Consider the following 13,865-nt stretch of genomic DNA (forward strand, 5'->3'; position numbering starts at 1 on the left):
GCTCTTGGGGAATGGTGCCAAGAATCGGCTTGGGAGTTGAACAAAGGTCTTGGTTAGTTTCCTCCGGCTGAAGAACAGCCCGAGGCTCACTTATCCTCTTCTTCCTCAGGCTTGACCCGGGTAGCTCAGCAGCGGCGAGTTACTGAGCTTTGTACCCTGAATTCCCACTCGGCCCGGCGCATCCTAGATGAGGGAAGCGCCAGGAATCAGGGATAAGAGCTGCTCATCGTGGACTTAAGATGCGGAGGGCTGAGCTGGGTACCCAGCAGAGGTGGGTTGGGTGAGAACCGCTGAGACCGTGCGCGAAAGCAGGGCTGAGCTTTTATCGATCGATGCGCTCGGCGTGCAGCGCAGTTAATGGAGAGGGCCAGGGATGGGTAGGGGCGGGGCGGTGAGCTCCGACGGGGAAGGACTACCCTAGAGGCTAGTTCCTATTGGCTGGCCGTTTGCAGGAGGCGGGTCCTGATTGGCCCGGCTGCTGTGAAGGCTGCGAGCGGCGGGGTTAAGAGCGTCGCTGCCTGCCGGGCCTAGGCACGAGACCCAAGCTGAGTCCTCCCCTCTCGCCCGGAGCTGCGGTCCCTGCCATGGGTCTCCTCTGCCTCTACCGCTCCACCCTGCTCATGGATGGCCTCCTGTTCCTCCTGATGCTCGCAGATCCTGCGCTCCCAGCTGGAAGTCGGCCACCGGTGGTGCTGGGTGAGGCGCGCGTCCAGTTGTGGGTCCGTTCGTTCGTGCGTCCGGCTGGATGGGGTGCAGGCGGGGCTGTCTGCATCTCCTCTAAGCACGAGGTGGAGGAGCGTATGACTGTCTTGTCACCTGGGTCTGTCCGTCCACTTCCCGTTATGCTGGGCGCGGGTGTGGTCAAACTCTTGTCACCTTTCCCTGTAGAACGTGGGACTAAGTGGGAGGGTTTATGCATCGCGCGTTTATGCATCGGTCCGCGGGGTCGTCTCATTTCCAAGCTTCGCCTCTCCTTATCCCCATTTTTTAGCTGGAAAGACCGAGGCTTTTTGACCCTACTCCTGAGGGTAGGCGGTAGAGTGCCCTCGAAGTTGGCACCCAGGGGCTTCAGTGTTGACTTAGGCTTGGCTAGTAAGCTGTCTCCCTCCACCCTTCCAGCCCGACACATTTAGGAGGGGCATTACTGAGAGTAAGCTCTTTGGGGAAGGATTACTCTCCTAGCCTGCCACCAGGGCTTTCCCCTAACTTATCAAATATGTGGCCTTGGGCCTGAGGGAGGAGGCTCAAGGGAATCTGAGGATGGATACAGGTGGAGGGAAGGGTTGAGACCCTTGCTATGAACAGATGTTGTATGGCACCGTTACCCCTGTCAGACCTACTTGGACTGTGCTGTGTTGGGGCTAGGCAACCTCCCAGTCTTATCTCCTCCTCGCTTCTAGCCCAGGGAGCTGTACAGAAGCCAGCAGTATTTCCTTGTGGTGGGTATGGCAGGGATGAGATCTCTGTCTTGGGGGCTTTGGATGCCTCATACAAGCCATCATTCCCAAGAAGAGCTGGGGTTGGCAGGCAGTGTGATCCCAGGGGTCCTTCACCAGGAACTCTGGGCCAGGACATGCTCCCTGGGGGATGCTGGGCCCAGGTTCACCATGGAGTTTGGGCATATTTGGCCTTGCCTTCTGTAAGTTTGCAGGATGATCTCCAGAGGTAAGGTCTGTGCTAGGCAAACACAGAGAATCCATCCATCACATCAGGGGTCAGGAGACGTTTCCTGGAGTGCGCAGCTGGAGCCTGAGGCCAGGAGAGTTCCAGGCAGAGGGAACTATGTATCAGAGGGAGGAAGGTGAGCAGTGCAGGCTGTCTGTAATGGAGTGGGGGTAGGAGTGGATGGTCAGGGCTCGAGACTGGTTGAGTCACCTGGACATCACCCTGGGGGCCTGCCAGGAGCATTGTGTGGACCTTAGGAGTACTGAGTATGAAGAATGTGGCGTTGGGAAGTATGTGGTCTCTGATCGGACAGATCCTAGGCCTTTTCTCCTGGATTGGTGCTAAATGGACTCATTTATTCATTCAGTTCTTAGTTATCCTCCATCACAGCAGAGGAGCCTCAGGGTGTACCTAGAGACACAGAGCAACTGGAATTCTAACCTGCCTAGCTTCTCAGAGAATGAGGCTATTGACATTAGTCCTGGGAAACCCCATGGTGGGCAGCAGACAAGTTGTTTCTGGGTGCAAAGCAGGGACCTGACCTTGGCCATCAGAGGATCAGCATCCAAGGGTGACAAGTCTTCGTGAGTGGGTCTCCAGTTGGTGGCAGAGGAAGTAGAGGCCAGAGGAGGAATACAGAAGGCCCTGGGCAGTGGGATGGAACTGTAGCAAGCTATTTCCACCTCTTCCTGTATTACTTGAGGAGAAAGGCACGTGGATGGCTCTTTCCCTAGTTCTAGGAAGTGACCCTTTTAGAGACCACATGCCCTGACCAAGGCAAAGGGTATCCAGGCAGAGCAGATCTGGTGACTTCCTCCTTCAGATATTTCCTCTGTGGTGGACACAGTGACCAAGGTTTCGCCACTGCACTGTCTAGTCCACAGGTGTGTCATCTAGGGCCTGTCATGCTCCCCACTTCTGCACCACATCACAAAGGGAGATGAGAGCCGGGGCCATACCTCCCTTTCATGTCTGCCCTGAGGACACTGTAGGTTGGTGCCCAAGGAGGGCTTGTCCTCTGCAGGGCTGGGTTCACAGCTGGAGTCCAGTGAATGCCCAGGAGAGCCAAACACTGGTTGTCCTATTAGTGATCATGGACCCTACATGGGGCTATGTTTGTGGCATGTGGGAGCAGTGAGGTCTCAAAGGTCACTGGGAGAAAAGGTAAAGGTCACTGGGACTGAGAAGGGCCTTGAAGGTGGGACAGTGAAGGAATGGAGGTGGGTGGGTTTGAGTGTCACAAGAAGTTAACAGTTAATGGAGAGTATGCGGCCCACATGGAGAAGGCAATGGCAGCCCACTCCAGTACTCTTGCCTGGAAAATCCCATGGACGGAGGAGCCTGGTAGGCTGCACTCCATGTGGTCACTAGGAGTCAGACAGGACTGAGCAACTTCTGTTTCACTTTTGACTTTCATGCATTGGTAAAGGTAATGGCAACCCACTCCAGTGTTCTTGCCTGGAGAGTCCCAGGGACGGGGGTGCCTGGTGGGCTGCCGTCTCTGAGGCCGCACAGAGTCAGACACGACTGAAGCGACTTAGCAGCAGCAGCAGCATGCTGCCCACAAGCATGTAGACACCTGTAGATGCCTGGAGCCAGCAGGTTGATGATCTTCCTATCTTACCACCAAGCCATCAGAAGAATGTCCACCAGCTGATCACGCTCTCCTTCAACCTTTACTATGAAACTTCTTATCACCCTCTTCAAGTTGGGACACCCAGTTTTGAGGGCAGGAGCCCACTGTGGCCCCCTTTGCCTGGCACAGCAGTAAAGCAGGACCCTATATAGACTGAACAGGTAGAGAGAAGTCATCAGTGGAGCCTGGCCACACCCATCCCCATGGGGCTGTGGCTGGAACCGTATGTAGCTTCTGGAGAGCCATTTCCAACCCAGGGTCCAGGTGTGCCAAGGTGCTGGGGTCCCCAGATCAGTTGCCCTCCGGGATCTTTAGCAGGATTTAGCAGCTGGGCTCTGACCTTTAGTAAGGTCTGAGGGCCTTGGTAGGCTGGCCGGTGGCAGCTTCTCTCAACCTTTTTTGTTCATTGTCCCCTTCCGCAAGCCTGTCCCAGAGTGCCGCCTTTGGATTTAGCTTTGACTGGTTAAGTGGCCATAAGCGCTGTCCTGTTTCTTGATCCTGCTTTCAGAGTATAAGACCTTGCCTGTGAAGCTGTAACTGGCCTCTGTACCCTGACACCGAATTAAATCTCGGAGACAGAAGTTTGGGTGAAGTAGAAAAGAATAGCTTTATTGCTTTGCCAGGGCAAAGGGGGCCACAGTGGGCTCATGCCCTCAGAACTGTGTGTCCCAACTTGGAGAGGGTGATACGTTTTATAGTTAAGATTCCAAGAGAGTGTAATCAGCTTGTGAACATTCTTCAAGGTATTCTTCTGATGGGTTGGTGGTGAGATAAAGCGGATCATCAACCTTCTGGTTCCAGCCAGTCTTTGGGCATCTACATGCTTGTGGACAGCATCGGTTCAGTTCAGTTCCGTCGCTCAGCCGTGTCTGACTCTTTGCAACCCCATGGACTGCAGAAACCCAGGCTTCCCTGTCCGTCACCAACTCCCGGAGCTTGCTCAAACTCATGTCCTTTGAGTCTGTGATGACATCCAACCATCTCATCCTCTGTCGTCCCCTTCTCCTCCTGCCTTCAATCTTGCCCAGCATCAGAGTCTTTTCCAGTGAGTCAGTTCTTCACATCAGGTGGCCAAAGTATTAGGAGTTTCAGCTTCAGCGTCAGTCCTTCCAATGAATATTCAGGACTGATTTCCTTTAGGGTGGACTGGTTGGATCTCCTTGCAATCCAAGGGACTCTCAAGAGTCTTCTCCAATACCACAGTTCAAAAGCATCAATTCTTCGGTGCTCAGCTTTCTTTGTAGTCCAACTCTCACATCCATACATGACTACTGGAAAAATTATAGCTTTGACTAGAGGGACCTTTTTTTTTTTTGGTGAAGTCCCTGCCTTTGTTGAGGGCTTCCCTGGTGGCTCAGAGGTTATAGCGTCTGCCTGCAATGCAGGAGACCTGAGTTCGATCCCTGGGTCGGGAAGATCCCCTGTAGAAGGAAATAGCAACCCACTCTAGTATTCTTGCCTGGAGAATCCCATGGACGGAGGAGCCTGGTGGGCTACAGTCCATGGGGTCGCAAAGAGTCGGACACTCCTGAGTGACTTCAGTTTCACTTTCATTTTCTGCCTTTATTGGAGAAGGCAATGGCAACCCACTCCAGTACTTTTGCCTGGAAAATCCCATGGATGGAGGAGCCTGGTAGGCTGCACTCCTTGGGGTTGCTAGGAGTCAGACACGACTGAGCGTCTTCGCTTTCACTTTTCCCTTTCATGCATTGGAGAAGGAAATGGCAACCCACTCCAGTGTTCTTGCCTGGAGAATCCCAGGGACAGGGGAGCCTGGTGGCCTCCCGTCTATGGGGTCGCATAGAGTAGGACTCGACTGAAGCGATTTAGCAGCAGCAGCCGCAGCTGTTGCCTTTATTGGCTGGCAGGTTACTCGAGGGGGATGAAGTGGGAGGAATGGGTAGCCCCAATACTGTGCTGGCCATGCTTCACAGGCTTGTAGGTGATGGAAAACTCTCCTAGGTAGTGGCCGATCATCTCAGGCTTGATTTTCACCTGGTTGAAGGTCTTGCAGTTGCAGACGCCCGCCATGGCGGGCAGGATCATCATGCGGCAGGTTTGTCTTCACCACCTGGAGTTTCTCCATGGGCGGCACATTCTTCTTGGCAGTTCTGCTTCCTCCGCAGACCGCGGTTTAGCTGCCACCGCTGGCACACACTGTATAACTGCATCAGCTGCTCATAGGCCGTGTCCAGCAGCTGGTTGAGGTCCACGCCGCTGCAGTAGGTGAACTTGCAGAATGTCCGCTTCCTCTTCTGTTCCACTTCCATCGTCTTGTCGGTTCTTCAGAAAGACTGGACGGGCCTTTGTTGACAAAGTAATGTCTCAGCTTTTTAATATGCTGTCTAGGTCCTAGCTTTTCTTCCAAGGAGCAAGTGTCTTTTAATTTCCTGGCTGCAGTCACCATCTGCAGTGATTTTGGAGCCTAAGAAAAGAAAGTCTGTCCATTGTTTCGCCATCTATCCGCCATGAGGTGATGGAACTGGATGCCATGATCTTCATTTTCTGAGTGTTGAGTTTTAAGCCAGCTTTTTCACTCTCCTCTTTCGCTTTCATCAAGAGGCTCTTCAGTTCCTCTTCACTTTCTGCCATAAGGGTGGTGTCATCTGCATATCTGAGGTTATTGATATTTCTCCCAGTAATCTTGATTTCAGCTTGTGCTTCTAGTCTTTCCCATTCTATTATTTTCCTCTATTTCTTTGCATTGATCACTGAGGAAGCCTTTCTTATCTCTCCTTGCTATTCTTTGGAATTCTGCAGTCAGATGGGTATATCTTTCCTTTTCTTCTTTGCCTTTCACGTCTTTTCCTTTCTCAGCTATTTGTAAGGCCTCCTCAGACAACCATTTTGCCTTTTTGCATTTCTTTTTCTTGGAGGTGGTCTTGATCACTGCCTCCTGTACAATGTTACGAACCTCTGTCCATAGTTCTTCAGGCACTCTAACAGATTTAATCCCTTGAATCTGCTTGTCACTTCTGATGTGGGCAGCATACCATCCATAACATGTTAACTTCTACCTGGAGGGGGTTTTGAAATCTGAAAAATGGCTCAAAGCTATATTGTGTGTGGAGAACAACAGGGCCTTGCCCCAAGGCTGCATGGTTGTCTTCTGACTAACTTTTCTCCCAGGTCTCCCATCCCCTGCCTTTGCTAATTAACCACTGCTTGAATCTGCCCCTTGGAACTCAGGGAAGTCATGAGGCAGAAAGAAGCCTGTTTCCCATAATCAAAGAAATGGTGGACACAGAAAGGCTTTTGTGTCTAGGAGCCCCACACGGCCCTGCTGAGTATCACCTGCTCTACAGCCTGGGACAGCTGTGGGGAGAAGGCCGCTGGGTATCCAGCCAGGCCCAGGGCCTCATTCATGCTCTGTGTCCCCCTGCAGTGCCCGGTGACATGGGCAACCAGCTGGAGGCAAAGCTGGACAAGCCATCCGTCGTGCACTACGTCTGCTCAAAGAAGACGGATCACTACTTCACACTGTGGCTGAACCTGGAGCTGCTGCTGCCCTTCATCATTGACTGCTGGATTGACAATATCCGGTGAGGGCTGGGGCACAGCAGGGTGCTGCCCCCTGACCTAGTCCAAAGAGGCCTCCAGAGCCTGTTTCTAGATCATCTGTGCCTCAAGGGACCTCCAGGTCACTGACCTTTCTCCCTTCCCCAATCTGGTCTGCACTGCCTTTGTGCCCTCCCAGCCAGAACTTTCTCCCCTTCCCTTCTCCAGTGCTTCTTGCCCTGTTTGTGGTTTCTAGGCCCCAGTTGCTATTCACAGCCTTGCTTTGCGCCACCACCTCCCCCTACCCCAATACCTTCCCTTGCCTCTGCCTTGGTCACGCCTGCTTCTCCAGCTGCTTGTTTTTCCTGGGATTCCTTTCCACTTGCTTTCACTCTGGGCCACCCTTTGCCTGATCAACTCTCTCCCATTCACTCTTTAAAACCCAAGCCTGGAACTTCCCTGGTGGTCCAGTAGTTAAGACTCTGCACTTCCAGTGCAGGGGGCTCAAGTTCGATCTGTGGTCAGAGAACTAGATTTCACATGCCACGTGGTGCAGCCAAACTAACAAATCTCCACCATCCCTCTCCCCAGACTGATTCCTTTGTAAAGTCTCCCTGCCACCCCTCAGAGCTCTTAATCTCTCTTTCTGCCTCTTCTAACTTGCATTCCTGGCCTGCCAAACATAGTTTTCTAGGATGTTTCTCCCATTATAAGATAGTCACTGATGAGAATTACTCATTATTGAACATAGACACTATGTATTTTACGTATTTTCTTCTTTCTTTGTTTTTTGGCCGCATTGTGCGGCTTGCGTGATCTCATTTCCCCAGTCATGGCTTGAACCCGGACCCCAGCTGTAAAAGTGCTAAGTCCTAGCCGCTAGACCACCAGAGAATACCTCCCCCACTTTTTTTCATTGAGTCTTACAGCAACCCTGTGAAACAGTGCTGTAACTTGTGTTACAGATGAGGAAATCTGGAAGCTCGAAATGGTTACAAAATTGTTTGGGGTTACTCAGCTAATAAATGGCAAACTGGAATTCAACCCAGAGTTGTGTATCTCTGAGCTCAGGGTTCCTGAGCATATTCTGAGCACACGGAGCTCCCTGAAGGCAGGGACTGTGTCTCTTTTATCTTTAAAGCTGTAGAACCTGAAACATAATTGGTGTTCAGTAAGTATTTGAACTGAATGGAATCTTACAAATTAAAATGTTTTCCTTGGAGGCACACTGTCTGGTTCCAGCCAATTCTCTGGGTGTCCTGCCTTTCCCTGTTGTTTATTTCACCAACTTTCTTGACTCTTTTCCTCCTCCTTGTGTGATCAGGGCTATTTCTGGGATGTTGATCTGCATTTCTATTTTTGTGGTGGAGGCGTAATGGTCTCAGGTAATGCCAGCTGGAGGGGCACACTGACCCTGAGAGGGGGTTGTCTACCTTTCTTGGGCCTCTGACCTGTTGGGACTTGCATTCAGACCAGAGTGCTTTGGCCTTCTAGAACTTTGTTGAGTGGCCATTGGGATGATCTCCAGATCGCCCTGGAGAGAGTGGGTCCCAGGACTTTTATTTGGGCCAGTGTTGGGTACTTATCAGCTTTCTGTGGCTGATCCCTAAGGGTGGGTGGGACTCAGGACCTCTGGGGACTGCGGGTCTAGCCTGTGTTTCTTCGGGCACCTTTGCCTCCTTATTATCAGGGGAGGCTAGAGCAGAAGTCCTGACCTGGCACAAGGCTCTCCTCCTATCTCCTACCACCCTGGCCCCATCATTTCTCCAGGCCTTGCCCTCCAGCTCACACAGCAGCCACTGGTGCTCAGGGTTTCTCTGTCTGGTTTCTTTGTGTGTTGCATTCATCATCTGCCTTGCCCTGGGTCATATTAGGGTGGATGGCGGGAACTGAATCCACGGAGAGGAAGTGGTGGGAGCCTGCAAAGTTAGGCTGCTCGAGTTTTGGGGTAGAGTGTGATGTTCATTGCAGAGCCAGGCCTGGTAGCCAGGTCCCTCTCCCCACAAGATCTAAAATGTGCGTTCTTATGTGGGTGACAGTGAGGAGAAGGGAATATTGCCTGTGGGTTCTGGAGCCAGTCTCTGGAGTGAGCCTTGATGGGGTCCTCCTATAGATGGGCTTACTCAGATCTGTGGGCTTCCCTGGTGGCTCAGTGGTAAAGAATCTGCCTGCCAATGCAGGAGATGCAGGTTTGATCCCTGGGTCAAGAAGATCCCCTGGAGAAGGAAATTGCAACCCACTCCAGTGTTCTTGCCTGAAAAATTCCATGGACAGAGGAGCATGGCAGGCTACAGTCTATGGGGTTGCAAAAGAGTCAGACATGATTTAGCAACTAAACAGCAACAACTTGGATCTATGCTTTACAAACTTGCTTTGTTACTTTTTTGGTCTCTATACATCTGACCAGACCTGAGGATGGGAAGGGAATATGGCTCAGGGCCCAGGACAGTATTGGGACATGTCAACTTTGGTGTTGCCTCTGGGTCACTGGCTCAGTATCCCTTCCTGGCAGGCTGGTCTACAACCAAACGTCCCACACCACCCAGTTTCCCGAAGGTGTGGATGTGCGTGTCCCTGGCTTTGGGGACACCTTCTCACTGGAGTTCCTGGACCCCAGCAAAAGCAGCGTGGGTATGTAGCCCTTCCTCATGCCCCCTAGGGAATGGGGATGGAGGTTCTGAGGGGTTCCTAGAGTGGGAAGAACCCTGCTGGTTTGAAGGGATGGCTCGTGAACCATCTCTGATCCATGTGGGCACAGAGCTGTAGAGCGCTCTCCTGGGGATCTCCTGGCTGTAGATGTCACAGTCTCCTTGGTAGGCGTGGTGTGGTTGGCTGACAGCGACTGTACTCTGTCTAAACCTAAGCATTTCTGTCTATAGGTTCCTATTTGCATACCATGGTGGAAGGCCTTGTGAGCTGGGGCTACGAACGAGGCAAGGATCTCCGGGGGGCCCCCTACGACTGGCGCCGAGCTCCAAGTAAGTGGCTGCTCTGGTTTCCCCCCGGAGGCCATGGGAGGTGGGAAGGAGGAGATCACAGCCACCACAGGCCCTGGGCCTTCCCCTACACCCGAGTCTCTGGCATCCAGCCCAGCTGTCACTGCTCCCATCCCTGATCACCCTGTCCTGTCTTTCCCCCACCCTCAGCCCAAGATTTCCGGGCCTCTGAGCCCTGGGAATAGCAAATGAGGCAGAGGAAGGGGAAAGGAGCTCCTCTGTTTGCTCCCTTTGTGGAAATTGAGGGGAAACCAGACCCCTCCCCTTGGAATTTTCACACTCTCCCCACCCGTGTAGTCCTGGGTCTGGCCTGACACATGGTTTATGGTTCAGGCCCAAGGACCCTTCCTACCTGACCCCCGCCTGGCTTTGGCCTGCAGATGAAAACGGGCCCTACTTCCTGGCCCTCCGCAAGATGATCGAGGAGATGTACCAACTGTACAAGGGCCCTGTGGTGCTGGTGGCCCACAGTATGGGCAACATGTACATGCTCTACTTTCTGCAGCAGCAGCCACAGGACTGGAAGGACAAGTACATCCTTGCCTTCGTGGCACTGGGTCCGCCCTGGGGGGGCGTGGCCAAGACCCTGCGTGTCCTGGCCTCAGGTAAGATCCCACCTGGCCCAGCATCAGGAGGGCTGGTGCTGGGGGTGACACAGTCTCTTTCCCTCTCTCGAGTCTTCCTGGGCTACCCTCATGTCTCTTCTCTTGGGTCCAGAGCCTTCCCTCTCCAGAGTGGTATTCTTTTCCAGACATCTCTTTCTAAAAGAGAATATAACACTACTTCTAAATTCACCTCTCTAGTCGATGACCCTTGTTATCTGTGTAAGTTGCTTGCAGCATGTGCATAGAGGGACATAACTGTTGGTCATATAGGGCACACATGTTCACACGCACAGACACAGACACACACACATACACACACACACTGTGTGGGCCTGGCTGGTCTAACTTGGATTGATCCAGAATTTTCTGGAGGAAGGACTTCCCAGGGGTGCAGTTTCAATCCCTGGTCAGGAAACTAAGATGTCACTGCCAAACAATAAAAAAAAATTTTTTTTAAGTTATCTGCAGGAGACTTCTCCCTCTCTTTGACCCCCCTCCTCATTTCTTCATCCCCACCTTCACCCCAGAGAAGGAAGGCTGGGCTTCGGCTTCCTGTTTATGAGTTACACCTCACTCGGCAGCCGCAGGCAGCCTCTGTGGGCAACACAAAGAGGAAGCAGGTGCAGATTTATCTGGGCCCGCTTGGTTGGCAGTTGGGAAAACCACCTCCTTCCCTGTTCCTTTCCAATCCACCTGCCTTTTCACAACTGTTAGAACCTGCCAGCTGGAGCCAGAGGGCTTTCCTCCCTCTGCTAGGACTGGATATGAGCGCCATGGCCCCTCACTGTGGGAGCCGTGAGCCAGGGCTGGGCCAAGCATCTGACGAGCGTTCTTCCTCAAATGACCAGCACTGCCTGACCTGCCTATTGGTCACATGATCACTGTGATCAGGCTTCTGTCTGTAGTGACCCTGAATTAGTTGGACAGTGGATCCAGTTGTAGTGAGGACTTATCCCACTGTCTACTCTGTCCAGCCTGAACTTGAAAGGAAAGATGTGGGCATCGTCTGAGTTTGAGACAAGTTGCTATGGGGGAATTCAGAGCTGGCCCTGAATTTCAAAGCTTCCCCATGAGCCCCCTTAGAGCTTTGCTTCAGATGCTGGGAAACTGCTGTCAGGCCTTGGCAGTCTGGGAGTGGGGGTGGGGCAGGAAGAGTGGCAGTTATGGACCCCTAGCTAGGGATTCCCTTTCCTGAGGGGTCCTGGAGCCAGGCCCTATCAGGCAGAACTGAAGGTCTGCAGTCAGAGTGGGGGTGATGGGCGGCCCTGGATTCTGAGTAGGACATGGGGGTCCGTGTTTCCTGCTTCTCCTCTGGAGATCTCACTGGCCGGTGGTGTGTTTGTGGTGTTGGCATTTCTCTGTCCGCGGCCTCCCCTCCTGCCCTGTCTCCTGGAGGCCCGGGTGCCCAGGTGCCAGGTAGGTGGGTGGGATGAGACCAGGGCTGGCTTGGCTGTAGGTCTGAGCATAGGAAGGGAAAAAAAGTTTATAAAGCTCAATGTAATAAAGATTCAGAGGAATGGGTCTCTGGGCTGCCAACCTGCTGATTCACCTTCGACAGGGTCAGTGCATACCGGCCAGGTGATAAGTACTCTGAGGAAGGTATTGTTTTTAACCACAAATCACCCTATGGGTATGTGCTCTTGGACCTCTAGTGACAAAATGCAAAAGGAAAGGAACAAGTCTTGGTCATGTGCTTCCCAGGTGGAGCAAAAATACAGGGAAATAGGGGAGTTGTCAATGATGTCCACACTGTAGCAATGGTGGAATGCTGGCTGGGCACTGGCTGGGGGCTGGCAGGGGGCCTGGTGGTTAGTACGCTGCCCAGCTAGTTGGCATTCCTTAGCAAAGACTGACCTAACCCCACAGGAGACAACAACCGGATCCCAGTCATCAAGTCCCTGAAGATCCGGGCACAGCAGCGGTCTGCCGTCTCCACCACTTGGCTGCTGCCCTACAACTATACCTGGTCACCACAGAAGGTCTTCGTGCACACACCTAAGGCCAACTACACGCTGCAGGACTACCGCCAGTTCTTCCAGGACATCGGCTTCAAAGACGGCTGGTCCATGCGGCAGGACACGGAGGGGCTGATTGAGGCCACAGTGCCTCCTGGCGTGCGACTGCACTGCCTCTACGGTACGGGGGTCCCCACGCCAGAGTCCTACGACTACGAGAGCTTCCCAGACCGTGACCCAAAAATCCGCTATGGCAGCGGTGATGGCACTGTGAACTTGCAGAGCGCCCTGCACTGCCAGACCTGGCGTGGCCTCCAGAAGCAAGAAGTGTCATTGCAGGCGCTGCCCGGCAATGAGCACATCGCTATGCTGGCCAACACCACTACCCTGGCCTACCTGAAACGTGTGCTTCTCGGGCCCTGATGCCCGTGGCGGGCAGGGCCATGGGGTGACCCAGCCACCGCTGCTTCTTCTGGCTTCTTCTACCATGGCCCACAAGTTTAGCGGTTTGTGACTGATCATCTAAACTCCTAGATCTTGGATTGTGAAATGGGGAAATGGTGTTTTCTTATCCTTCCTCTCTGGAATTGAGGAAGACATAGTCTGGACTTACTTGAGGGACCCTTGATGGCAAGAGTGCTACTGCTGGTGGAATTGTGACCTCAGGATAGCTTCATAAGGGGACTGACTGGCACCTGGCCCCACTCGCCAGTGCCAGAACCGTGTGTTCTTCCTACCCCTGTGGCCTTTTCACACTTGCCCACCAGGCCCTGGCTCCTCGGCCTTCTGATGAGGGATCTTACTGGCCTGTGGTCCCTAGGATGGGCTCCTGGTCCCTAGGGTGCACCTTCTCACACACTGGCCACACGTCGGCCTGCTACTGGCCATGAGTGGCTGGAGCTGCTGGATTCCCTGTGGCCTAACTGCTCACTCAGTCCAACTGTGGCTTTCTGGGAGCTGCCCAGTTCCCCCTGCAGGCAGGGGTAGGTTGTTGTCTTCTCCATGTGTTCCCAGTGTTCCCAGGGCCTGGGGCATTCACTCCTACCTCTCTTACCTCTAAGAACAGCCTAGCTCAGGGCTGGGGACTGGGTCCCAGGAGCCCTGATCTCCATGGTTGGTCTGTGTACACAGTATTGATGCTATCTCCCTTCACCCTGGGGCTGTGGGTCAAGGATGAGAGTGGGCCTGGTGCCTCACCCTTTAGGTACTTATGAAGAAACAGAACTCAAGGAAGCAGCCAAGGCCAATCAGAGCCACCCAGAGCTGCCCTCTTGCTAACCTGCCACATAGCTAGCTGCCCTGCCCTAGGGTCTCTGTAGCACCCACGTAGGCTGGCACAGGACTGAGAGGAGGTGGGACTCTTGCTCACTCTGCCCAGCACCTATCTCTAGCAAGTAGCTCAGTGGTGTTTAGTCAGCAGGGATGAGCCCAGAAACTCAAGTGGGCCCCTGAGAGAGCCGGGTGCCTTGAGGGTCCCCTCCAGAGGCGCTGCATGACTCTCCCTGTGACA

General features: G+C 53.3%; 1 protein-coding gene and 1 pseudogene across 1 annotated transcript; one reads left to right on the forward strand and one right to left on the reverse strand.

Annotated features, from left to right (window-relative positions):
* The first annotated feature begins 584 nt into the window (after nucleotides 1–584).
* PLA2G15 (phospholipase A2 group XV) lies at nucleotides 585–12,947 on the forward strand. Its single transcript, XM_068993299.1, has 6 exons — nucleotides 585–696; nucleotides 6,687–6,843; nucleotides 9,312–9,430; nucleotides 9,679–9,777; nucleotides 10,176–10,400; nucleotides 12,267–12,947. Exons 1-6 carry the CDS (start codon nucleotides 585–587, stop codon nucleotides 12,776–12,778), a joined length of 1,224 nt encoding a protein of 407 aa, XP_068849400.1. The 3' UTR covers nucleotides 12,779–12,947.
* On the reverse strand, nucleotides 5,171–5,571 carry LOC138096100 (small ribosomal subunit protein uS19 pseudogene; annotated as a pseudogene).
* Nucleotides 12,948–13,865: the final 918 nt, after the last annotated feature.

This window comes from Capricornis sumatraensis, chromosome 20, assembly GCF_032405125.1.
Source record: "Capricornis sumatraensis isolate serow.1 chromosome 20, serow.2, whole genome shotgun sequence".
NCBI lineage: Eukaryota > Metazoa > Chordata > Mammalia > Artiodactyla > Bovidae > Capricornis > Capricornis sumatraensis.

Coding starts and splice junctions, on each gene's coding strand:
- PLA2G15 (XM_068993299.1), top strand. CDS start 585: ATGGGTCTCCTCTGCCTCTACCGCTCCACCCTGCTCATGGATGGCCTC. Junction 697..6,686: donor TCGGCCACCGGTGGTGCTGG/GTGAGGCGCGCG, acceptor GTCCCCCTGCAG/TGCCCGGTGACATGGGCAAC. Junction 9,431..9,678: donor CCCCAGCAAAAGCAGCGTGG/GTATGTAGCCCT, acceptor TTCTGTCTATAG/GTTCCTATTTGCATACCATG.